Genomic DNA, 25,074 nt, shown 5'->3' with positions numbered 1-25,074 from the left:
GGCCAGCCTGGTCTACAGAGTAAGTTCTAGAACAGCCAAGGACTACACAAAGAAACTCTGTCTCAAAAAACAAACAAACAAACAACAACAACAACAAAAAGATAAGAAACAACTAGAAAAGAATTTGAGGTCTGGAATCTGAGGTCTGGGGTGAGTGTATTCTCTGAAAAACACTTGGCTAAGATGCATAAACTTAGGTTTGGTCGCTAGTAAAAACAAAAAGAAGAAAGGAAGGAAGATGGGTTGGTTTTAGTTCTCTACGTAAACTATAGATTTGTCAATGCGCATTAATCAGTCATCTTTTGTGTGTGTGTGTGTGTGTGTGTGTGTGTGTGTGTGTGTGTGTGTGTGTAGGGGGGTTTGTTTGTTTGTTTGAGACAGGGTCTCTCTATGTAGCTCTGGCTGGCCTTGAACTCAAGAGTTTCACCTGCCTCTGCGACCCAAGGCTGAAATAAAAGGCACACACCATCATGCTTCACCAATCAGAGTCATCTTTAAAAGCTTCAATTTGACGGGCAGTGGTGGCGCATGCCTTTAATCCCAGCAGTCGGGAGGCAGAGGCAGGTGAATCTCTTTGAGTTCGAGGCCAGCCTGGTCTACAGAGTGAGTTCCAGGACAGGCTCCAAAGCTACACAGAGAAAAACAAACAAACAAAAAAGATGTGGTGGTATTGTGTTCCCCAAAATATTGTGCACCCTAATAAACTTATCTGGGGTCAGAGACAGAACAGCCACAATATTAAACATAGAGCATAGGCAGTGGTAGCACACGCCTTTAATCCTAGCATTCCAGAGGGAGAAATGCGTGTGTTCAAGAATACAGCTAAGCATGGTGACTCACTCCTTTAATCCCAGAAAGTGAGCCTTTAATCCCAGGGAATGATGGTAGAAAGCAGAAAAGTATATAAGGTGTGAGGACCAGAAACTAGAAGTTTTTGGCTGGTTAAGCTTTTAGGCTTTTGAGCTACAATTCAACTGAGACCCATTTGGGTAAGGACTCAGAGGCTTCCAGTCTGAGGAAACAGGATCAGCTAAGGAACTGGCGAGATGAGGTAGCTGTGGCTTGTTCTGCTTCTCTGATCTTCCAGCATTCACCCCAATAACTGGCCTCAGGTTTGATTTCATTGATAAGAACTTTTAAGATTCATGCTACAAAAACAAGTTAAAAGCTTCAACTTGATGCTCACATTAAAGATCTGCCTTTGAAAATTTCTTTTCTATTACTAGTTAAGAGTACACTCAGAGGTACACCTCTTAAAGATACGACAGACTCTGTTATTTTTTTTAAAGATTTATTTATTTTATGTATATGAGTTCTCTGTCTGCATGTACTGACTTTATGCCAGAAGAGGGCATCAGATTCCACTAGAGATGGTTGTGAGCTACCATGTGGTTGCTGGGAATGTGGTTGCTCAGGACCTCTGGAAGAGCAGCTGGTGCTCTTAATCACTGAGCCATCTCTTCAGCCCCCACCCCTGGTTTTATATCTCATAAAGACAGAGATAAACACTCAAGATGCTGAGGCAGGAGGACCGCTCATGAGTTTGAGGACTGCCTCAAAAAGTAAACACTCAAGATGCTGAGGCAGGAGGACTGCTCATGAGTTTGAGGACTGCCTCAAAAAGCCCTTCCATCCCTCCTATCCTACAGAAAAGAGCATGCCTGAAAACAGGATGGACTTTCTAAATTATTTCTTTACCACACAGAACAGTATTTAACGAATAATATAAACTTCAATGGCGTCCAAAGTAGGGACATGTATTTCTACATAGGACCTGAGAAAGGTTTAAAAAAGAAAAGTTCGAAACACACAAACCTTGTAGTTATGTTAGGTATCTTTTCAAGGTTAAACAGATACACATTTTAGATAGATATATAATCTTCAAACACTTCAGAGGACTATAGAATATGGCATTTAAGATGTTTCAGTAACCTAAGGCTTTTCATTTTCATGACAGTGAGACATGTCTGCTACTGGCAGCATCAATTTCCTTCAAAAACAAGAACTTCCATATGGAGTTTGCTTTGGTTGTGGCAAAGTTAACCAGTCACTGGACAGGAAACTGCCCTTGCCTCAACTGTTGACGTATGCTGTCCAAATTGGACAAGCAGGACACAAAAGAAGGCGACTGCTGAACTTTGCCAAGACAAGGTAGAACAGTCCTTCAAAATTCCTGCTTCACAGCAAAGTCTGTAAGGCATTCTAGGCCTGAAGCCAAAGATGGATGCCCCAACACTGCAGAGGAACCTTGGGTGACTGTCTAGACAGCCAACTGTCTCTGCCATTTCTATGATAATTAGAAGTTGTTCGCTTTGTTTGTACTTCCTGTTTGATCAGGTAATAATATACCCTTCTCGAGTCTCTGATGGGGTTGAAGATTGGATAGTTATAGTTACAGTTTTCTATAGTTTTGATAGAAAATAAGGTACAAAACTTTGCACCCACTAAATAGATAATAGCTAATGGACTCCACCAATAGATGATGTAGTATTTTTTTTTTAAATTTGCCAAATACTAATGAACTAAACATTGTAAATGTATTTTTTTGATAATTTTTTTTTTAAGATTTGTTTATTATGTATAGTGTTCTGCCTGCATGCCAGAAGAGGGCACCAGATCTCATTACAGATGGTTGGGAGCCACCATGTGGTTGCTGAGAATTGAACTCAGAACCTCTGGAATAACAGCCAGTGCTCTTAACCTCTGAGCCATCTCTCCAGCCCGATAATTGTTCTTATTGTATGTAATTTTACTGTATTAGAGTTAAAACCTTTCCTTTTTATTTAGACTAAAGGGGGCAAGTGTTTCAGAATATTTGTGTACAGTGTGAAGGCCAAGGTGCCTTCTGACTGGTTTAATAAAGAGCTGAATGGCCAATAGCTAGGCAGGAAGAGTTAAGATGGGATTTCCTGGGACAGAAAAAACTCTGGGAAGAAGAAAAGTGGAGTCGCCAGCCAGACACGGTGGAAGCAGATGGGCAGTACAGAGACGAGGTAACGGGCCACGAGACAGAGCACAGATTAATAATATAGATAGGTTAATTTAAGTTATAAGAGGTAGTTAGAAACAAGCCTAAGCTATAGGCCGAGCTCTCACAATTAGTAAGTCTCCCGTTGTTAATGGTGAGCTGGCAGCCCAAAGAAAATTCTTATCTGCGTATATCTACATTTTAAGATAATGTTTACTGTTTTATAAACTTTTTCTTTAAGTTTTATTTATTTATGTTTTATTTTATTTATGTTTATGTGTTTTGCCTACATGAGTATATGTGCACTATCTGCAGGAGCCCCTTGAGGCCAGAAAGGGGCATCAGATACTCTGAAACTGAAATTTCAGGCAGCTGTGAGCCAGGCAGGTACTAATAACCAAACCTGGGTTCTCTATAAGAGCAGTAGTATTCTTAAACTGCTGGGCCATCTCTACAGACCTGTTTTATAAACTCTTATGTCATCAACAAAAAGACTGTAAATAAGTATTTGACCTTTAAAACACATACTATATAGAGATATATAGTGATATAGTGAGTTCCAGACCTGCCAGGGCTACACAGTAAGGCCCTATTGTGAAATAATAAATGAATGAATATGGAAATCTTAATTACTTTAAAGTTTACTTTTTTTGAGGTGAGATTTCACTGTGCTGCTGGCTGTCAAGACCTCAGTATCTTTCTGTTTCAACCTAAGAAGCTCAAATTACAGAAACACAACACATACTCCATCTTAAATTCCTTTAATTATCCATTTAGACTATGGTGATATTTTATTTGTACTGAAATGTGATTTTATTTGTATGTTAATAAATAAAGTTGCCTGGGGGTCAGAGCTAATAGCAAGCCATAGCAGAGGCTGGGCAGTGGTGGTGGTGCACACCTTTAATCCAGATCACATGACAGGCAGATCTCGGTGTGTTCAAGGATACAGCCAGCATGGAGACACACGCCTGTAATCTCAATACCAACCATAGAAGACCTGGAGGTCTGTATAGACAAGCAGTGACGAGGAGGTCATGTGGCTGGGTTTACAACCAATGAGAAGGCAGAACAGAAAGTCAATAAAAAGACAGATACACAGGAAGTAGCTCTCTTTCTGAGGGGAAGGACGACAGCAGCAGTGAAGGTAAGAAAACCTTAGACTCACAAATCTTAGACTAGATATTGTGAAGACAGATGCCCCAACTTTACAAAGTCTCAGCTCTGAGCTACTCCTCTGACCTCTTGGGCTTTTAACTCTGCACTTGGCTCTGTGTTTCTTATTTAATAACACTGTTCATCTACAAATGGCAAGAGTTTCCACCTAAAACATGAGAAAGAAGATTCTAAAACGGAGCTAAAAACAGGTTCCTAGTTCTCTCTCAAGTTAGCTTGAGCTACTCTACGGTGGGTTCCTGGCGTGTGACCTTGACCGGCAGTATGGCGGGAAGGAGGCGTCTCCAAGCTGCACATTACGCTACCGCTGTATGGTGGATTTAGCTTTTTTTTTTTTTTTTAATAACTTATTTTAATTTTACTTATTTCTTTATTTTAATTTTTAATTCTTTTCTTTTTTTTTTAAATTTATTTATTCATTATGTATACAGAAGAGGGCGCCAGATCTCATTACAGATGGCTGTGAGCCACCATGTGGTTGCTGGGAATTGAACTCAGGACCTCTGGAAGTGCAGTCAGTGCTCTTAACCTCTGAGCCATCTCTCCAGCCCGGATTTAGCTTTTGCTAGCACACACACACACACAAAAAAAAGGTTTCTGGGCTACACGCTGCTTCTGAGAGTTGTTGGCTCCCAGAGCTGGTGGTAAACGTACCACCGCAATGTTGGAAAGCTGAGGTGGGTGGAGCCAGGAGCCACATGGGCCATTTCAGTCTTACAAATGCTGCAGTTTAAAGCAACAGGTTCACAATAAGACAGATTCAGATGGAATAGTTTACAATGTGTGTAAAAAATGGATGTAGGCTTGAAAGAAATATATATGTATGTATATATATATACACAGTTATATGCAGTTATACAAAAATAGATAGTTTTAAAAAAAGTCTTCTAAGAGACAGTAAAATTAATATAAAAATAAGCCACATAAAGATGGATATCACACAGAGACTCTGGATTATGTTGTCTTTGGTAGTCTTAACTGCAGAAAGACATCTGATTGTAAAAGCTGTTGAGTTAAGCCAATATGTATATTTTAAAGGTACCTTGACTTCAAAATTTGGATCTAAGGATATGTTGCTTCAGAAAGGAGGCTCTGCATTCATTTCCACAGAAAGCCAGGGGCTATGGATTTGTTCCAGATTAAGATACATCAGGTTTGACCAGCCAAGACCCCCTGAAAGGTCTCCGATGACACCATGGCCCAAATAATCCAACACCCAGAATGGTTTCAAGGCAACTGGCTCAGATGATATACCCTCACGGACTACTCCATAATCCTAAAATTTTCTTTGTGTCCCCATCAGATACAGTGCCCCCCTCCAGCAGGAAGTAGTAAGAGAAGCTACACCCAAATTCCCAAATATACCAAGCTGGCTTTGGAGATGGAACTGGCTCATTCCTTCTCTAAACCCAAACATATTGCCAAAAAAAAAGGTTGAAAGATTCTTTTGTCCCATATCAGAAGAGCCCTCTGGTGTAGGACAGAGAAAAAACAATATTTTTATTTAAAACAGGTTCATCATAAATGCAATCTCTTTCTAAAGAAAAAAAGGGGATATGATATAGACATGATAGGATGAAAGGGTAGATTAATGAACCTAATTTTAAAGAGCAACAACTTGTTTAAAAATGTTCTACATTGCTATGGATTTTAGTTTACTGATACAAATTTAAAGTTAATTTTGTTATATTGTGTATATATATATATATATATATTTCAATTAGTCTTTGGGGCTGGAGAGATGGCTCAGAGGTTAAAAGCACTGGCTGTTATTCCAGAGGTCCTGAGTTCAATTCCCAGCAACCACATGGTGGCTCACAACCATCTACAATGAGGTATGGTGCCCTCTTCTGGCCTGCAGGCTGAACATTCAACTGTATACATGATAAATAAAATCTTTAAAAAGATATTACAAGTTATTTTTAAAAAATAATAATAATTAGTCTTCTATGACAGTCAAACTTATAGTCATGTTGTTTTCTAGGTATACATAGATATAATTCAATTAGGTAGGTAATCTTCAAACACTTCACAGAACTATAGAATATGGCATTTAAAATGTTTTAAAAATTTAGACTTTCTGGACAATGAGACATGTCTGCTCCTGGCAGCACCGATTTACTTCAGAGAGGAGAATGGGCATCGACATTCTATATGGAGTTTATCTTCTTGGCAAAAATTTGGGCAAGAAACTGTTCTTGCCTGGACTGCTTGATTGACTGGACCTGCAGGACCCATAGGAAGGTCCTGAAGGACCACTGAACTTTGCTTGGCAAAATGGTCCTTCAGGTTCCTGCTTCGCAGAGGAAACTGCCAGACATTCTACAGGACACAGAGAGAAGTGACTCTAGGCCTGTGGGCTGAAGACAGATGCCCCAACTTTACAAAGGAACATTAGGTGACTGTCCAGGCTGCCAGCTTTCTCTGTCTACTCTCGAAAGACTCCCAAAAGTTGCTTGTATCCTTCATCTGTTTCTCAGGTAATATATCCTTCTGAGGTTTTTGATGTAGTTGAAGACTAGATAGTTATTTTCCTTAGTTATGATAAAAGATAAGTTAGATATGAAACCTTAGACTCACAAATCTTAGACTAGATATTGTAACTGTAATTCTTGTTTGATAACTGTTTTGTTATATGTAATTTTACTATGTGAAAGTTAAAATCTTCCTTTTGAAAAAAAGAAAAGGGAAGTGCTGTGGGATGTTCTGTATGTTAAATGTGTTGCTCTGATTGGTTAATAAATAAAACAGATTGGCCAGTCGCCAGGCAGGAAGTATAGGCAGGACAAGGAGAGAGGAGAATTCTGGGAAGTAGAAGGTTGAGGCAGAGAGACACTGCCAGCCAACGCTATGACAAGTGAGATGTAAGCCACGAGCCATGTGGCAACTTATAGATTAATAGAAATGGGTTAATTTAAGATATAAGAACAGCTAGCAAGAAGCCTGGTATGGCCATACAGTTTATAAGTAATATAAGTCTCTGTGTGTTTACTTGGTTGGGTCTAAGCAGCTGTGGGACTGGCAGGTGAGAGAGATTTGTCCTGACTGTGGGCCAGGCAGGACCAGGAAAACTCCAGCTACAATTTAGACTGCCTTCCTATCGTAGGTCTCTTAACTCTTTAACAACCTGAGTTATAAAGTTTAAGAAAGTTATGTGGAATTTAAATGAAATAACAGGAGTTTGAGAAAGAACCTGTTTATCATTAATCCACATCTGAATACACTAAGAGTTTATATAAACCATATAAATATACTGAGTATTTAATTATATATTCCCAAAATACTTACAATTCTCCAATTCCTTTTAATGTAGTTCTTGAAGGTTACTGAAGCACATACTTTAATGACATTATCCTGTGACTTTTCCAGTAATGTTAAAAGCAACAGTGGGTAATTCTGATTTCCCTCTACAGATTCGAGAAATTTCTCAGCTGTGAAAGAATTTTCATGTTAGACTTGTTATAATAAAAACATTCACACTCTATACTTTTATTTAAAGAATAAAAATAGGGAAAAAAGGAAATTACATGACAAATGATGATTCAAGATTTAATCTGAGCACCTGGGAGAGGGTCTAGGCCAACTGAAGCTAAGAAATGAACTTGAGGCCAACGGTAGCTACACAGTGAGATTCTTCTGTCTTACAAACAAAACAACCCAGATACATAGAAAGAAACCAACCCACCAACCAGTGCAAAGATTAGAACATTTTTCCTACAGGAAAAATCTGTTTTATCCATTAAATAGTTTACACATTAATGTTACATAAAATGTATACAAAAGCTCCAGCTCTCAAATGACCTCACTCAATTCTCCGACATCTGTGGATGGCCTAATCAGATGATTCCCAACAAAAGCTGCTGCTTCCTAGGAAAGTACTAGATGTTACTGTAAGTTACATACCCTGCCTTCTTCCACAAAGATTATTAGGAGTACCAATTAATTTATTTATGTTAATAGCTATTACCTGTGAGCTAAACCTACCACTATTATCTCATCTAAGATCACAAAACTAAGATAAGGCAGAGACAGGTAAATCTCTGAGTTTAAGGTCAACCTGATCTACATACTGTATAAAAACAAACAATGGGGAAAAACTAGATATAAAACAGATTTATTTTTATTTAACATGTATGAGTATTTTGCCTGCATATATATACATGTGAATGCAGTTACCTACCACACTGGCTTCCCCAAACCTTGGTTTGCATCTACCGTGTCCTTCATAAAGAATTCAGACTGCTAAATTGAAAAATATTTTCAGGTGTAGATGTAACCAACCGTCTTATAGTGCTGTGGATATCGTTCTGTATAAATAAAACACTGATTGGCCAGTGGCCAGGCAGGAAGTATAGGCGGGACAAGGAGAGAGGAGAATTCTGGGAAGTGGAAGGCTGAGGGAGACACTGCCAGCCGCCATGATGAGAAACAGCATGTGAAGATGCCGGTAAGCCACGAGCCACATGGCAAGGTATAGATTTATAGAAATGGATTAATTTAAACTGTAAGAACAGCTAGCAAGAAGCCTGCCACGGCCATACAGTTTGAAACCAATGTAAGTTTCTGTGTTTACTTGGTTGGGTCTGAGAGGCTGTGGGACTGGCGGGTGTCAGAGATTTGTCCTGACTGTGGGCCAGGCAGGAAAACTCTAGCTACATTCAGGAAAAGAAATATTTTGTTGTTTGGGGTACTTGGGTGATTTCTTAAAATCTGTTTTCTATTTATTTACTTATTTTTAAACCGTGTGTCTATCTGTCCAGCTTATGTGTGATGCTATTCTCTTTCAGCACGTTAGTTCCAGAGAACAAACTGAAGTCATCCAGCTTGGCAGCAAGCACCTTCCCCACTAAGCCATCGCATCTACCCTCATTCATTCATAGACAGAGTCTCAGTAGCCTCAGCAGCCTCTAATTCACTCTGTAGCCAAGGATGAAACTGAGTATCTGATCATGCTGTGTTCCCCTCCCAAAAGCTGGAATTACAGGCATGGGCTACCATGCTCAAATTATGCAGTGCTGAGGACTGAATTTCCAGGTTCTACCTTTATCTCCAGCCCTCAAGCATTCCTCTCAAAAGTTTAAGTCAATATTTCTGTGTTTATGTTTGTCTATACAATACAATATTCCTTCTGACAGTAAGACAGTTTAGCCTATAAAGGCACTTACCATACATGTCTATACAAGCCTAACAACCCAAATTCTATCCCTGGGAAACAGGGAAAGGTAGGAAGAGAGAACCAATTCTGTCTACAAAGTTGTCCTCTGCCACAAACACACTGTGACATATTATCTTATCTGCTCCCACTCTAAATTAATTAATTAAAACTTTCCATGCTGACATGTATCTTCATAATTGAGGAACCTCAAAAGTCTTCCAATGCCAGGCTGGGGAGATGGTTCCATCAGTATAGCAGTAAGCAAGGGGATGACTAGAGTTCCTCCTGTAATCCTAGTGTTGGAAAGGCAGACACAAGAATCTGTGGGGCTCACTGGAGAGCAGATCTAGTCAATGGGGGAGCTAGGTTCAGTAAGAGATCTGTCTCAAAAAATAGGTGGTGGCACACACCTTTAATTCCAGCACTTGGGAGGCGGAGGCAGGCAGATCTCTGAGTTCGAGGCCAGCCTGGTCTACAGAGAGAGTTCCAGGACAGCCAAGGCTACACAGAGAAACCCTATCTAAAAATACAAACAAACAAAAAACAAAAAAAGGTAGAGTGATAGAGGTAGAAACATGAAGCTAACCTCTGGCCTCCACATACACACAGTCTTCCAATTATCTATACACATCCGTACAGCTGCTGATCTCTATCAAAGCTGGGATCCAGCACAAAATTTGTCTCTATCACATCATAAAGATGTACAGTCTAACAAATGTGGGGGCCTGGGTTCCATCCTTAGCACTGACCCAGGGCGGTGGTAGGTCCAGTCAGATACACAGACTGACTCTGTGTACAGGACGTTTATCAAGCTTTAAAAAATTTACTTCCCAGAAACTGCAGTTTATTTCTATATTCTGTTCTGGAGTCATAAAGGTTTAGCATCCTCAGCATTTTAAGGACATATTACAGAAAAAAAATGTTAGTAAGTTTTGGCATAGGCTTTCTGGGAATTTCTAAGAAGATTAGAGCAATTAATTTTCCTTTATCCAGGAACACAACAGGACAGCAGTGTGACCTCTCAAAAACAGAATGGGCCAGGATAAGTGCTTGTCACTCAAACATGTGGAGCAGAGATCCATCCCCAGTACCTACATTAAAACCAGGTACAAGAGAGCATAACTGTAACCCCAGGGCTACTCAAGGAAGGACAGGTGGATCCCTGGGGCTTGCTGGCCATCCAGTCTAAACAAATCAGTGAGCTCCTGGTTCAGAGACCCTGTTTGAAAAACTATCACGGAGAAGGGTCAGAGAGCTGGCAGAGCAATTAAGAAGGGCCCTTGCGCTGGGCGGTGGTGGCGCACGCCTTTAATCCCAGCACTTGGCAGGCGGGTCTCTGTGAGTTCGAGGTCAGCCTGGGCTATAGAGTGAGTTCCAGGAAAGGAGTCAAAGCTACAGAGAAACCCTGTCTCGAAAAACAAAAACAAACAAACAAAAAAAAAAGGGGGGGGGGCTTGCTGCTCTTCCAGAGGACTCAAGTTCAGTTCCTCATACCCATGCAACAACAGCTTACAACCATCTGTAACTCCAGCTCCAAGAGATAAAATTCCTTCTTCAGCCTACTTGGGCACCAGGCACACATGTAGTGCACTCAGCGTAAAACATGCATACACATAAAATAAATCTTTAAAAAATGAATAAATAGGGGCTGGAGAGATGGCTCAGAGGTTAAGAGCACTGGCTGTTCTTCCAGAGGTCCTGAGTTCAATTCCCAGCAACCACATGGTGGCTCACAACCATCTGTAATGAGATCTGGCTCACTCTTCTGGCCTGAAGGGATACATGCAGGCAGAATACTGTATACATAATAAATAAATAAATTTAAAAAAAAAATGAATAAATAAATAAAAGAGGAAGATAGCCAACATTTACCTCTGGCTTCTGTATGTGCATGCATGCATGCATACATATATACACACAGATATCACAGAGGATGGGAGTGATAAAGAGGAGGGTAGTCAGATATGGGGGTGTATATGCTTAAAGTACACCATATACTGGCTTGAAACGGCTTCGATAACTAGAAGAAGAAATCATGCAGACTTCTCTAGAATAGGGTGAGGCTAGGGATGTAACTCAGAAGTAGTTCTTGGCACTGGACTTCTTACCCAGCAAACAAAGACATTGGGGAGTGGGGAGAACATGACACAGACAAACCACCCACAGTCACAATTCTATTCATTTTATATAATCTTTCCATCCACTCATGACTCTAACATTTGTGTCGTCAGACCCTCTGAAGATAAAGCATCTCCATGAGTATGACATTATTATGTTCTAAATAAAGGTTAGGGGTATTTCTGGGTCACAGACAGTGGTATTAAGGATAACCAACTGTCTGCTCATAAGACCTTTCTGAACCCATATTTCCAGTCTTTTAAAGTTGGTTATCATCATTCAAAAATAAGGGTACTTTATATTGATATCCTTATTTTTCAAGCAAAATTGCAAATCTGACCATATAAAACTGGTTTGCACCATCCTTAGAGTTAACATATTACAAACAAGGCAGGCAGTGGTGGTACATGCCTTTAATCCCGCACTTGGGAGGTAGAAGCAGGTGGACTTCTGAGTCTGAGGCCAACCTGGTTTACAGAACAAGTTCTGGGATAGCCAGAACTACATAAAGTCTGTCTCAAAAAAACAAAAACAAAAATATTCCAAACAATTACCTGCCCTTAACAAGGACACATCTTTATATACCACTAGTTCCCACCTAGCTAGAATCCCTTCATTTACTTTCATTTCTGACTCTTACGAGCATCTGAAGTTGAAATTCCAAGTTTATACAAGCAACTCTAGGTCTTTGACAATATTAATTAAGTCAAACTACAGAGGAAGAAAAGAATCTTATTACTTGATTTCATTTATTTAATCACCTTTTGGGAATTACTCCTATCTGGATGCCTTAGTTGTTATGCTCCTAAAGTTGACAAATTTAAATGAGATTTTCAGAAAGTTCATGAGACAAAGCTTTCTAATAATACTAGTATTTTTTACCCCAAAAGACATCAAATAAAAGCTACTTTACTCGGGCTGGAGAGATGGCTCAGAGGTTAAGAGCACTGACTGCTCTTCCAGAGGTCCTGAGTTCAATTCCCAGCAAGCACATGGTGGCTCACAACCATCTGTAATGAGATCTGACGCCCTCTTCTGGCCTGAATCATACATGCTGTATAAATACTAAATAAATCTTAAAAAAAAAAAAAGCTACTTTACTCAACAACAAATATTCCACCATGTGTTTTAGCTACTGTAAGCAGCCAACCATGTCACATAAACTTGGCCTGAGAAAATAAGCAAATATGTGTGTGTGTGTGTGTGTGTGTGTGTTTAAATTTACAACCAGGCAATTGCACAAAAGGATTTCTGCCATGTGTCTCAAAGAATGAATCAACCAAAGAACAAAGACATCCTTACCTGGACGTCTAATGGCAGGATCAGGATCCAGGGTTTTCTTCAAATACTCTGTTAGTGTCTGCAAATTTGCATCGCTGAGCTCCATTGGTCTGAATCTAAAAATCAAAAAACAGAGTCTCAATAAGTGATCACTTGAGAAAGTAAATAACATAAATGAATCTTTTTGTTACTGTTTTTTTCTATTTTGCTTTTGGGGGGAGGGTGTCTCACTGTTAGCTGGCCAGCCCAAAACTCATTAGACAGGGTGACCTTGAATTTGTGCCATAATCCTGCTTCTGTCATCTCTAAAGTACTGAGATTACAAGCATGCATCAGCACATCCAGTCATGAAGACTTTTGTATTACAACACTTTTTCTAAAACACAGTTGGAATGAAGTGGGTTTTCCCCACCTTTTTAGAGACAGGGTTTCTCTGTGTAGTTTTGGTGCCTGTCCTGGATCTCAACTCTATAGACCAGGCTGGCCTCGAACTCACTGGCTCTGCCTCTGGGACATACCACTGGGATTAAAGGTATGTGCCACCATGGCCCGGCTTTTGTTGTTGTTTTTGAGGTGGTGAAGGCAGGATCTTTTTTTTTTTTTTTTTTTTTTTTTTTTTGGTTTTTCGAGACAGGGTTTCTCTGTGTAGCTTTGCGCCTTTCCTGGAACTCACTTGGTAGCCCAGGCTGGCCTCGAACTCAGAGATCCGCCTGGCTTTGCCTCCCGAGTGCTGGGATTAAAGGCGTGCGCCACCACCGCCCGGCGGCAGGATCTTTTTGAGACAGGGTTTCATATAGCTCAGTCTAAATCTGAACTAGGTATTTAGCTGATGAGGACCCCAACCTTTCTAAAAATATTATTTTGAAGCCGGGCATGGTGGGACACGACTTTAATCCCAGTACTTGGGAGGCAGAGGCAGGAGGATCTCTGTGAGTTCGAGGCCAGTCTAGTCTACAAAGCAAGTTTCAGAACAGTCAAGACTGCTACACAGAGAAACCCTACAAAAAGTAGTTATTTGTGTATAGGGGTGTTTTGCCTGTATGTATGTGTGATGGAAGGAGAGGATTCCTGCAAGTTGTCATCTGACCTCCATATGAAACCACACTCACATGCTTTCTACTCATGCCACCATGCAGACATTAAAAGTAAGTGTAAGCCAGGAGGTGGTGACACACACCTCAAATCCCAGCAATCGGGAGGCAGAATTAGGTGAATCTCTGTGAGTTCGAGGCCAGCCTGGTCTACAGATCGAGATCCAGGACAGCTAGGGCTGTTATACAGAGAAACCCTGTCTTGAAAAACAAAAACAAAACTAAAATGTAAAAACAAACAAAAACATAAGGCTACTGAGATAGCTCAGCAGGTAAAGGCACTTGCTGCACAAGCCTAGTGACTTGAGTTTGATTCCCAGAACCTACACTTGCAAAGATGGAGGAGTCCTGTCTCCACACATGTAGTATGTCGTATGCATCCCCTGCATCATACACACACAATGAAAATTTTAAAATATTAAATGCTATTTTTAAAGAGCCTAATATAGGAGGATCTCTGAGTCTGAGGCTAGCCTGGTCTATAGAGTTGAGTTCCAGGACAGCGAGTTACACAGAGAAATCCTGTCTCAAAAAACAAAAACATTTCTATAAGCCTAATAAAAGGTGAAAAATATTACCCTGAGACATTTTATTAAGAAGTCCAGGGCCAGGGGGAGGGGGGGGTGGTGGTGGTGGTGGTGGTGGTGGTGGTGGTGGTGGTGGTGGTGGCGGCGGCGGCGGCGGCGGCGGCGGCGGCGGCGGCGGCGGCGGCGGCGGCAGCAGCGGCGCACGCCTGTAATCCCAGCACTCGGGATGCAGAGGCAGGTGGATCTCTGTGAGTTCGAGGCCAGCCTGGTCTACAGAGCTAGTCCAGGACAGGATCCAAAGCTACAGAGAAACCCTGTCTCGAAAAACCAAAAAAGAAGCCCAGCACTGGGAATGGGAAAGATGGCTCAGTGGTTAAGAGAAAATACTACTTTTACAGAAGACCTGAGTTTGGTTCCTAGCATCCATGTCAGGCAGCTCCAAGACCCCTGTAACTCCAGCTCAAGGGGGATACAATGCCTCTACAGGCACACACACATACCTACAAACATATACATTCATATAATTAAAAATTTTAAAAAAAAAAAACCATCAAAACAAAAAGATTGGGCAGTGGTGGCGCAGGTCTTTAATTGCAGCACTAAAGTGGCAGAAGCAGGAGGATCTTTGTGAATTCAAGGCGGGCCTGGTCTACGGATGGCCAGGGCTACACAGAGAACCCATCTGGAAAAAACAGAAAACAAAACAAACAAAAATAAATAAACAAAACACCAAATTGATGCACTGTCACACTTAGCAGTAAATAAAATCCCATTAAGGTTCTGATATTAAAAATTGACCAAGAACAGGGCGATGGTGGCACATGCCTTTAATCCCAGCACTTAGGAGGCAGAGGCAGGTGGATCTCTGTGAGTTCGAGGCCAGCCTGGTCTATAGAGCAAGTTCCAGGACAGGCTCCAAAGCTATACAGAGAAACCCTGTCTCGAGAAAAAACAAAAAACAAAAAACAACCCCCCCCCCCATAAAAAAAACTGACTAAGAAGTAGATACCTGTAATCCCAGCACTGACAAAGAGGCAAGATGAGGAGTTCAAGGTCATCCTTAGATACATAAAGATTTCTGGGCCAGCCTAGGCTATATGAGACCACATCAAGGAAAAACAACAAAAACTCTTGAGATTAAAGTAGAATTCCTTAATGCAGAACACACAGTGGTAACTACTCACTATAAACTACATGCTCAAAATTTCCATTTAAGGAAGTAATTCTAGGCAACTGGTCTGAAAAACCATTCTCCTCTCTCCCCCCTCCTCTCCTCTCCCCCCTCCCCTCCCCTCCCCTCCCCTCCCCTCCCCTCCTCTCCTTTCTTCTTCTTCTTCTTTTCTTCTTCTTCTTCTTCTTCTTCTTCTTCTTCTTCTTCTCTCTCTCTCTCTCTCTCTCTCTCTCTCTCTCTCTCTCTCTCTCTCTCTCTCATGGATTTCTCAAGACAAGTTTTCTCTGTATAGCCCTAGCTGTCCTGAAATTCCCTTTGTAGACCAGGCTGTCCTTCAACTCAGAGATCCACCTGCTTCTGCCTCTCAGTGTCTTTTTCTTAAAGCTTAAACCAAAACTAACCTTGCCTGGAACAATAACCAAATAAAGGAACACACACATACACACACACACACACACACACACACACACACACACGTCAACAATATGCTGTAAAAATTAAAAACAGGGGCTGGGCAGATAGCTCAGCAGGTCAAAAGTGCTCATACACTACTTCTGCAGAAGATCTGACTAAGTTCATCATTCCCATCAGGCAGCTCACAACCACCTGTAATTCCAGGTCCAATGGATCTGATATCTTCTTCTGACACACAGTCACATAAGCATACACATAACTATTTTATTAATCAAACATAAAATGAATTACAAAAACCAAATGTACAGGCCAGCAAGAAGGTTTGGGGGGGATCTAGGTTTAATCCCTGGAACTCATGTAAGGGTGAATGGAAAAAAAAAACCCACAAAATTATCTTCTGATACTCACATGTGTCAAAGCATGTGACTCCCCAACTCAAAAAAAAAAAAAATATATATATATATACACACACACATACACATATATATATGTATATGTATATACCAGTGAAATAGCTCCATGAGTTAAGACACTTTCTACTAAGCCTGACTGATAACCTGAGTTTTAATGACCAGAACCAATATGGGACAAGAGGAGAACCAAGTCCCTCAACTTTGTCCTGATTTCCACACAAATGCCATGGGGCACAAGCATGGATATGCACACAGAGAAAAAAAAAATTTTTTTTTTTTCTGAGACAGGATTTCTCTGTGTAGCCCTGGCCGTCCTGGAACTCACTCTGTAGACCAGGGTGGCCTCAAACTCAGAGATCCACCTGCGCCTGTCTCCAAAGTGCTGGGATTAAAGGCCACCACAGCCAGACTGAGGGGAAAAAAAATTAATTCTCATAATTCTTTCCTGTGCTAGAAATAAACAAACGCTAAACACACATACATCCCACTGAACTACATTCCCAGCCCTCTCTTTACAAAGCTAAAAAAGGCTGACATAAATACGGCTGATAAAGAAAACCACAGCTTTCCAGGCAGCAGTGGTGCACACCTTTAATCCCAGCACTCAGGAGGCAGAGCCAGGTGGATCTCTATGAGTTTGAGGCCAGCCTGGTCTACAGAACGAGATCCAGGACAGGCACCAAAACTACACAGAGAAACCCTGCCTCAAAAAAACCAAAAGAAAGAAAGAAAGAAAGAAAGGAAGGAAAAAAAAAACCACACACAGCTCAGGAAACTAACAGTAGAACATGTGACTATGATCAATAACAGCGACTTTAAACTAGGCATTGAGAAAGTTTTAAGTGTTGTTCTAATACATAATATATGGGGCTAACTAAGAGGAATGATCACCTGAGACCCTGGGTTCAATCACATCACTTAGCTGCCAAAGAGCTGTAAGGCTGCTGCTGGTTTCTAAAACTGGACTAGTGATGGATGCAGAGTTGTGTAACTCTATTAAACTCAGTGGAACAGTACATTTAAATGAGATGAATCCTACACTATATACAACATACCTCAATAAACCTTTTTAAAATCCACTTTGGGGGGCAGCAAGATGGCTCAGTAGGTAAAAAGCACTTGCTGCTTACACCCAAATTCGATCCAGAACTCACATAAAGGTGGAAGAACTACACAAAACTGTCCTCTAACAGCCACACCCCTGCCATGACACATGGTCTACTCCACTCCATCCCACCCATCATTCACACAAAATAAATAAATGTAAAAAAGCAAAACAAGAAACCATACTTCTGCTTAGATTTGATTGTTTTAGGTAGCTTTTAGACATCACTATATATATGTAATATATATATACACACACACACAAACACACACACATCAACTTATCCTAAGGCTTCTGTAATGCAGAGGTTAAAAAAAAAAATTTTTTTTAAAGCTGGGCGGTGGTGGCGCACACCTTTGACCCCAGCACTGGGAGGCAGAGGCAGGGGGAATCTCTGAGTTCAAGGCCAGCCTGGTCTACAAAGTGAGTTCCAGGACAGACAGAGATACCTTGTCTTGAAAAACAACAACAAATCTTTATAAATTCAATAAAGAAGTAAAGACTCAAATTACATTAGTAATTTTACATATATCCCAAAGCAGAGGGTACTGAAAAGATGGCCTAACACTGGCTGCTCTTTCTGGAGGACCTGGTTTTAATTTCCAGGACCCATATAGTTCACATAATTCCAGTGTTAGTGGAAATGATGCCCTCTTCTTGCCTCCTTGGACCTATACACACAGTGAACAGACATACATGCAGGCAAAATACCCATATACATAAAAATAAATCTTAAAACCAAAAGGGGGTAAAGAGTGGTATGAGGGCTGGAGAGATGGCTCAGAGGTTAAGAGCACTGACTGCTCTTCCAGAGGTCCTGAGTTCAATTCCCAGCAACCACATGGTGGCTCACAACCATCTGTAACGAGATCTGGCGCCCTCTTCTGACCTGCAGTCATACATGCTGTAAACCTAATAAATAAATAAAATCTTTAAAAAAAAAAAAAAAAAAGAGTGGTATGATCTATTTATGTGATGGATACAGGGGATTTTCACTCTTCCTACTTCCTTCATCTTCCTAGTGCACTACAATTATTTTATGTATTACATTCACAATCATCAAGTTTTAAATAGTTTCATTCATTCATTCATTTATTGAGAAAGGGTCTCATTTAGCCCAGACTGGCCTCAAGCTCACGATATAGTCTTAGATGATCCTGATTGAGCTTTCATTTTCCTGCTTCCCAAGTACTTGAATCACACGTGTGTGCCACCAGGCCTGGTTTGTGCAGTGTTGGGGATGGAGCTTTGTACAAGCTAGGCAAGCGCTTTCAACCAAGGCACATCTCCAGCCCTATATTTTCCACTGAGACAAGGTCTCAATAAACTGTCACGGTTGCCCTTGAAGTTGCCCTTGAAGTTGCCTCTTGCCTTAGCTTCCAGAGCAACCAGGAAGACACAATTTAAATACCAAACCTGTAATCCATTCTAAAGCCTCAAAATCCCCCATCAATAAACTGAAAGGATTTTTTATTTTCTTACAGACCTGTAATCTCTCTCTAGAGTCTCAAATCCCCCAAAATCAATTAATGGAAAGGATTTTGGTTTCTTACAAGTATGTGACAAACTCATCTGGCAACAAAATCTGACCGTAAGACCAGCAAGATGGCCCAAAGGGTAAAAGTACCTGTCCACTGGCCGGATGACCTGAGGTCTACTCTTTTTTTCTTTGGTTCATCGAGGGTTTCTCTGTGTAGCTTTGCGCCTTTCCTGGAACTCACTCTGTAGCCCAGGCTGGCCTCGAACTCACAGAGATCTGTCTGGTTTTGTCTTTCGAGTGCTGGGATTAAAGGCATGAGCCACCACCACCCAGCTCTGAGTTCTACTCTTAGCACTCACAAGGTGGGAGGAAAGAACCTGACTCACCAAAGTACTGACTTCCACATGTGCACCACGGTAGTACATATAAAAATGATCTTTAAAAAAACCTTGGCCTAGACTTCCTAAGATTACAAATATAATTTTTAATAATCTTGTTTAGTATGCCAATTTGTTTCACTAAAGAAATGTGTTGCTGGGTGGTGGTAGTACACACCTCTAGTCCCAGCACTCAGGAGGCAGAAGCAGAAGCAGGAGGATCTCTGTCAGTTTAAAGCCAGCCCAGCACCATTCAGTAGCAACAACAATAAGGGAACATGCCCATATTGGTAAACAGGTCTAACTCAATCTGCCTGATTCATAACACTTTCTGCTCCAAGGCAGTCTCTAAATGGGAATGACAGACAGTCCACTGTTAAAAGAGGGAAGTCTAGAAGCCAGGGAAAAGGAGCAGCAGTCAAGGAGGACGATCAGACACCAACAGCACTCTTCTAAAGAATATAAAAAAACCTGGCCAGGCAGTGGTGGCACAAGCCTTTAATCCCAGCACTTGGGAGGCAGAGGCAGGTGGATCTCTGTGAGTTCGAGGCCAGCCTGGTCTACCAAGTGAGTTCTGCTCTCACCCACCCAATCCCTGGTAGAGAATGGTTTCCCAAATCCCAACTAGAAATCAAAGTCAGAGAGGGAAAAAAAAAAAAAAATTCCTGTCTGCAAATGGAAAGAAAGTGAAAAAGAGCTGAGTGTGGTAATATACACTTGTAGAAAGAAGAATCTAAGGTCATCCTTTACCCAGAACTTAGAAAAAGAAAAAAGAAAATAAGGCCTTCCGTGTCTTCATGAAATATCCACAGGCGCATCCATCCTGTGGCCTGCATACATACATGGGACACAGCAACAAACAAGAAAGGTTACCCTCGAAGAGCTTACATCAGGGCAGAAACATGAGAAACAAACAAGTAAGAACTACCTATAAGGTCAATGCTATGGAACAAATAAAACTGGATGATGTGAACCGAGAAATGAAAACTGATGCCTAAGAGGGGAAGTCAGGGGGGTAGCCTCGCCAAGACCCAAGGCTAGCTGCTTCTAAGATCACAAAAGGTGGGGACTCCATGGCAGGACGGGACTGGGAATACTTAGGAAGAGCAGGTCAGCATGGCTACAGTGCCTTTGAGAGAGGATGGATGGTGGACGGCAGCTCACGTGAGACCTCTTGGAAGCACAGCCAACAATCAGTGGTGCCTTAAAGCCACTTAACCAAGTGTGCAAGTGAAGCATCCTAAGTTTGAGGTGAGGGTGAAAATGCCATTTCAGTGGAAGAGATTGCTCAACATGTGCGAGAATATGGATCCACCCCCAGCATCACATTATTAAAACATTAAAATTTTCGTAGAGAGGCAACGACTGGCTCTGAATTACACTCCTAGGGAGAGACTAAGCATGAAAGAGACCAGATTAGCCAGCTCGCCACTGCGCCCAGGAAGGGGAACCCCAATTGACTGTACGTTCGTTAAGTCCTAGGAGCACGAACGACTCAGCCAGGTAGGGCCCCGAGGCCCAGGTCCACCGTGATGGAGGCCGAAGACCCGCGAAACCCAAGTGGTGATCTCTGGCCTCCTTCCAAACCAGGGACCAGACCGGCTTGGCCAACTCAGGCCTCGGCGCCGAACACGGCTCACGCTGCGGGCCCCGGCGCGCCGAGAACGGACGCGCGGGCGCGACCAATCAGCGGCCGCCTAAGGAGCGAAGGGCGGCGGCGCGGCCAATCAGCGAGGCGCTGGAAGGGAAGGGGCGGGAGCTGGGGGAGCTCGCGTGAGGCCGAGACTCCAGCTGCCCTGCTTCCCGGAGCGGTCAGGCCCAGCCCCGAGGCGGCGTGCGGGGAGGCCCCGGCGCGCGGCCTCAACCAGAGGCCCGGACCCACTTCCCAGCGCTCGTCCCCTCCCTCAGTCGCGTCCCCACAGTGACTCTGCTCACTCCATGCCTCACCTCGAGGGGACACCGAGACCGAGAAGGGAACCCTAGGCGAGAGCTGCAGCCGACGGTACCCACTCCTGCCGCTGCTCCGCCTCACATTCAAACCCCGGCAAAATGGCGCGGCGGCAAAGGTGGCGGCCACAGCGCATGTGCAAGCGAGGCCGAGACTCGGGGCGGGGCCAGGGATGCTTTTGGTCCCACCCTGGCTTGAAGGGCCAATCGGAACCCCGCTCTGTTCTGCGGTGACGTCACAAGGGTCCATGCCCTTTGACGCAGGTTGCTGGTTTGGATTTCTTTGCGCAGACCATGGCAGGTTTTGCAAGTGCCTCCTAGTGGCTTTTAACTGTTGGATGGACTTTGCTCGTTCCCGCCAGAGAAGGGAGAGACCGTCCATTCTAGAACAAGCAGAATAACCGAATGAGTAAGAATTTCACGCAGAGGGATAGCTCGGTTTGGTTAAGGGATAGCTGCACAATTAAGAAGGCATGAGTTCGAATCCCCAGCAGCCACATAAAAGCCAGCCTGGGGCTGCCTGATTGTAATCCCGAATCTGGGAAAGCAGATATGGGAAGATCCATGGGGCTAATTGGACAGCCAATCTAGCATCTAGCTAATCGGTGAGCTCCTGTTTCCATGAGAGATCCTGCCTCAAAAACTAGCGCACGCACACACTCACACACGCCCGCACACACGCGCGACTTTAGAAGCCTATAAGGATTTCAGAAGCGTATCAGACATGATAGCACATGCTTGTTATCACTTGGCACGTAGGAGGCAGAGGCATGAGAATCACCATATATTTGAACCCAATGTGGTTTACATAGTGAATTTGAGGCCAGTCAGAGGTAGTGTGTGGTGGTATTGTGTTCCCCAAAATATTGTGTACCCTAATAAACTTATCTGGGGTCAGAGAACAGAAAAGCCACTAGATACTTAGGATAGGCAGTGGTAGCACACGCCTTTAATCCTAGCATTCCAGAGGCAGAAATCCATCTGTTCAAGGATACAGCCAAGCATGGTGACTCCTTTAATCTCAGAAAGCCAGCCTTTAATCCCAGGGAGTGATGGCAGATAGCAGAAAGGTATATAAGGCGTGAAGACCAGGAACTAGAGGCATTTGGCTGGTTAAGCTTTTAGGTTTTGAGCAGCACAGTTCAGCTGAGAGCCATTGGGATGAGGACACAGAGGCTTCCAGTCTGAGGAAACAAGACCAGCTGAGAAGTTGGCCAGGTGGGGTTAGCTGTGGCTTGTTCTGTCTCTCTGACCTTCCAGCATTTCACCCCAATACCTGGCTCAGGTTTGATTTTATTAATAAGAACTTTTAAGATTCATGCTACAGTAGGGAGTGAGATCCTTTTTCAAAATATTTTTTTTTCAGATGATGTAACCGGTGGCAACTTGAAGATAACTGGGATGAACGGGAAAATTCACCCTTTCAAAAGCCAGGAGAGAGCTGGGTGACCGTCGGCCTGGCAAGCACCAGGAAGAATAGTGAAGGCTGGGAAGTCTGCTTAAGCTAGACTTCGAACTAGTGAAATGTAATAAGAAAAAAACAAGGCCAAATGAGGGGGCCTCAGCAGCCAGCTCACCTCACTTTCTCTGTTCCTCCCAGCTTCAAGCTTACCTCACAGCACTGATACTTGCACCTTCCTCTGCGTGGCCGCTCTGCTCTTCTAGATCCGGTGATGGCTGCTGGCTCCCTTTGCATTTGGTTGCAGAGCAGTGACAGCTCCCCAGGGATGCTTTACCACTCTCTGAAACTGCCCGCTTCACCTTAACTTTAATCCAGCAGCACACCATTTAGCGAGTAAAAGACAGGCTGCCCAACTTGACATGAATTTCAGAAAACAAACTCTTATTTTTATAATAGATACCACCTGAGAACACTTACCCTAAAGAAGTATGTGTTGTTTATGTAAGGTTCCAATTAAACTGGGCGTTCTGTATCTTTTTTTTTTTTTGGTTTTTGTTTTTCCAGACAGGGTTTCTCTGTGTAGTGCTGGCTGTTCTGGAACTTGCTCTATTGACCAGGCTGGCCTCAAACTCACAGAGATCTACCTGCCTCTGCCTCCCAAAGTGCTGGGATGAAAGGTGTGTGCCACCACTGCCCGGCTGAGAATTCTGTATCTTATCTAGCAGGCTTGATTTCATTATTAGGATTCTGCCACTCCTCCAGCTATGTGGCCCACCTACACATGTGCAGGGAAATCCTTAAAAAGCCAGTCACGCCGTGGGGGGGGTGGCAGCGGCACAGGCGCACTCCTTTAATCCCAGCACTCAGGAGGCAGAGCCAGGCGGATCTCTGTGAGCTCGAGGGCCAGCCTGGGCTACAGAGTGAGTTCCAGGAAAGGTCCAGAGCTATACAGAGAAACCCTGTCTCAAAAAACAAAACAGCCAGTCACACACTCCTCCTCTCTCTTCTGCTCTCTCCTCCTCCCCCATTATCTCTCTACCTGCACATCTTTCACAGGCCTGGTCATTCTCTTCTGTCCTCCCCCTCCACCCCCAATAAAGCTCTGATCCTGGGTTTTGTCGTGCCTCGTGACCTTTCTCGCACGTTAACGAGAGCTGCATTTAAAACCAACAATTACATCATTCTGAGTTGAAATGTTTTTAAACGTTTGTTTGTTTATGTAGGGAGGGGTACGCGGGTGCCATGGTGCGTGTGTGAAGGTCAGAGCACAACCAGTAAGAGTCAGTTCTGTCCAGCTTGCGGGTTCCAGGGATTGAACTCGGGTCCTCAGACTTGGCAGCAAATGCCGTCACCCTCAGAAACAGCCCCCATTATGCTTTCTGTCTGGCATTTATAAGTCTCTGCAATTAATATCAGCCACCAGCCCCAGGGCTCTTATGAGTGATAGAGCTTAGGGCTTACTGCTGTTGTTTATAGCTGTGACCCCAGTACCTAGCACACCCAAGCTGCTCAATAAAGATGTGTTGGGTATTTATTTTAAGGTTTTTTTATTTTTATTTTCTGTGCACCATGTGCATGCAGCACCCAAGGAGGCCAGAAGAAGGTGTTTGTTTCCTTGGAACTGGAAATTAAGGATGGTTGTGAGCCACCATGTGGAAGCTGGGAATTGAGCAGCCAGTGTTTTTAACTGCTGAGCCATCTCTCTGGCCCCCATGTTGGGTGTTCATGTAGGAATAGGTAAAATGCCATGTATAAATACAGTGCATTTACTGTTGCAGCATTAGTACAGATGATCGTCGCTGGAGATTGAACTTGATGTCTCCTCCATGTTAGGTGAGCACTCTACCACTGAGCTACACCACCAGCCTGTAAGCAATTATCTTAATCATACTAATCTGCTTCTCGTTTCATTTTCTTCTAGCCCTGGGAAGTAGAAAGCTAATGATTTGCCTGTCTTTCATCTTTGAGGGCCATTCATAAGACCTAGAGATATAACTCAGAGCATTGCTGGCCTAAGCAAGACCGTGGATTTTTTTTTTTTTTTTTTTGGTTTTTCTAGACAGGGTTTCTCTGTGTAGCTTTGGAGCCTGTCCTGAAACTCACTCTGTAGCCCAGGCTGGCCTCGAACTCACAGAGATCCGCCTGGCTCTGCCTCCCGAGTGCTGGGATTAAAGGCGTGCGCTACCACAGCCTGGCTGGATTTTGTTAGGAATATAAATTCAAGGTCCTAAAGTATGAGACTGCCACTCCAGTTGAAATGCCTCAAGACAAAACTTTACTTTGATCTGGACTCTAGAGTCTAGACCAGTGGGTCTCTGCCTTCCTTAATACAGTTCCTTATGTTGTGACCCTAACCATAACATTATTTTTGATGCTACTTCATAACTGTAATTTTGCTACTGAATTGTACTGGAAATGGCTATGTTTTCTAATGGTCTTAGGTGACCCC

The 25,074-nt window shown here is 42.8% G+C and overlaps 1 protein-coding gene and 1 long non-coding RNA gene across 5 annotated transcripts in view; one reads left to right on the top strand and one right to left on the bottom strand.

Annotated features, from left to right (window-relative positions):
• Nucleotides 1-21,419, bottom strand: part of Cse1l (chromosome segregation 1 like) — a 49,830-nt gene extending 28,411 nt beyond the window's left edge. Inside the window, exons 1-3 of one of the 3 annotated variants that reach the window (XM_059261931.1) lie at nt 21,224-21,419; nt 12,720-12,814; nt 7,433-7,575 (exon numbers count right to left, since the gene is read on the bottom strand). In XM_059261931.1, coding sequence (XP_059117914.1) covers nt 7,433-7,575; nt 12,720-12,804 — 228 coding nt within the window. In that variant the 5' untranslated portion in view covers nt 12,805-12,814; nt 21,224-21,419. Of the gene's footprint in view, nt 1-7,432; nt 7,576-12,719; nt 12,815-15,325; nt 15,350-19,046; nt 19,694-21,223 lie in introns of those variants that run through there. The other 2 variants (XM_059261932.1, XM_059261933.1) reach the window with 2 other exon arrangements.
• LOC131909972 (uncharacterized) lies at nt 21,070-23,737 on the top strand. Of its 2 annotated transcripts, none has more exons than XR_009378957.1 (2): nt 21,070-21,632; nt 22,590-23,737. It is a non-coding gene; the product is annotated as an uncharacterized LOC131909972 (long non-coding RNA). The 2 variants fall into 2 exon arrangements; XR_009378956.1 differs by having other exon boundaries at nt 21,070-21,828.
• Nucleotides 23,738-25,074: the final 1,337 nt, after the last annotated feature.

The sequence above is a fragment of the Peromyscus eremicus genome, chromosome 4, assembly GCF_949786415.1.
Source record: "Peromyscus eremicus chromosome 4, PerEre_H2_v1, whole genome shotgun sequence".
Lineage (NCBI taxonomy): Eukaryota > Metazoa > Chordata > Mammalia > Rodentia > Cricetidae > Peromyscus > Peromyscus eremicus.
Note: the sequence above shows the minus strand (reverse complement) of the source record. Positions and strands in the feature narration are given on the sequence as shown.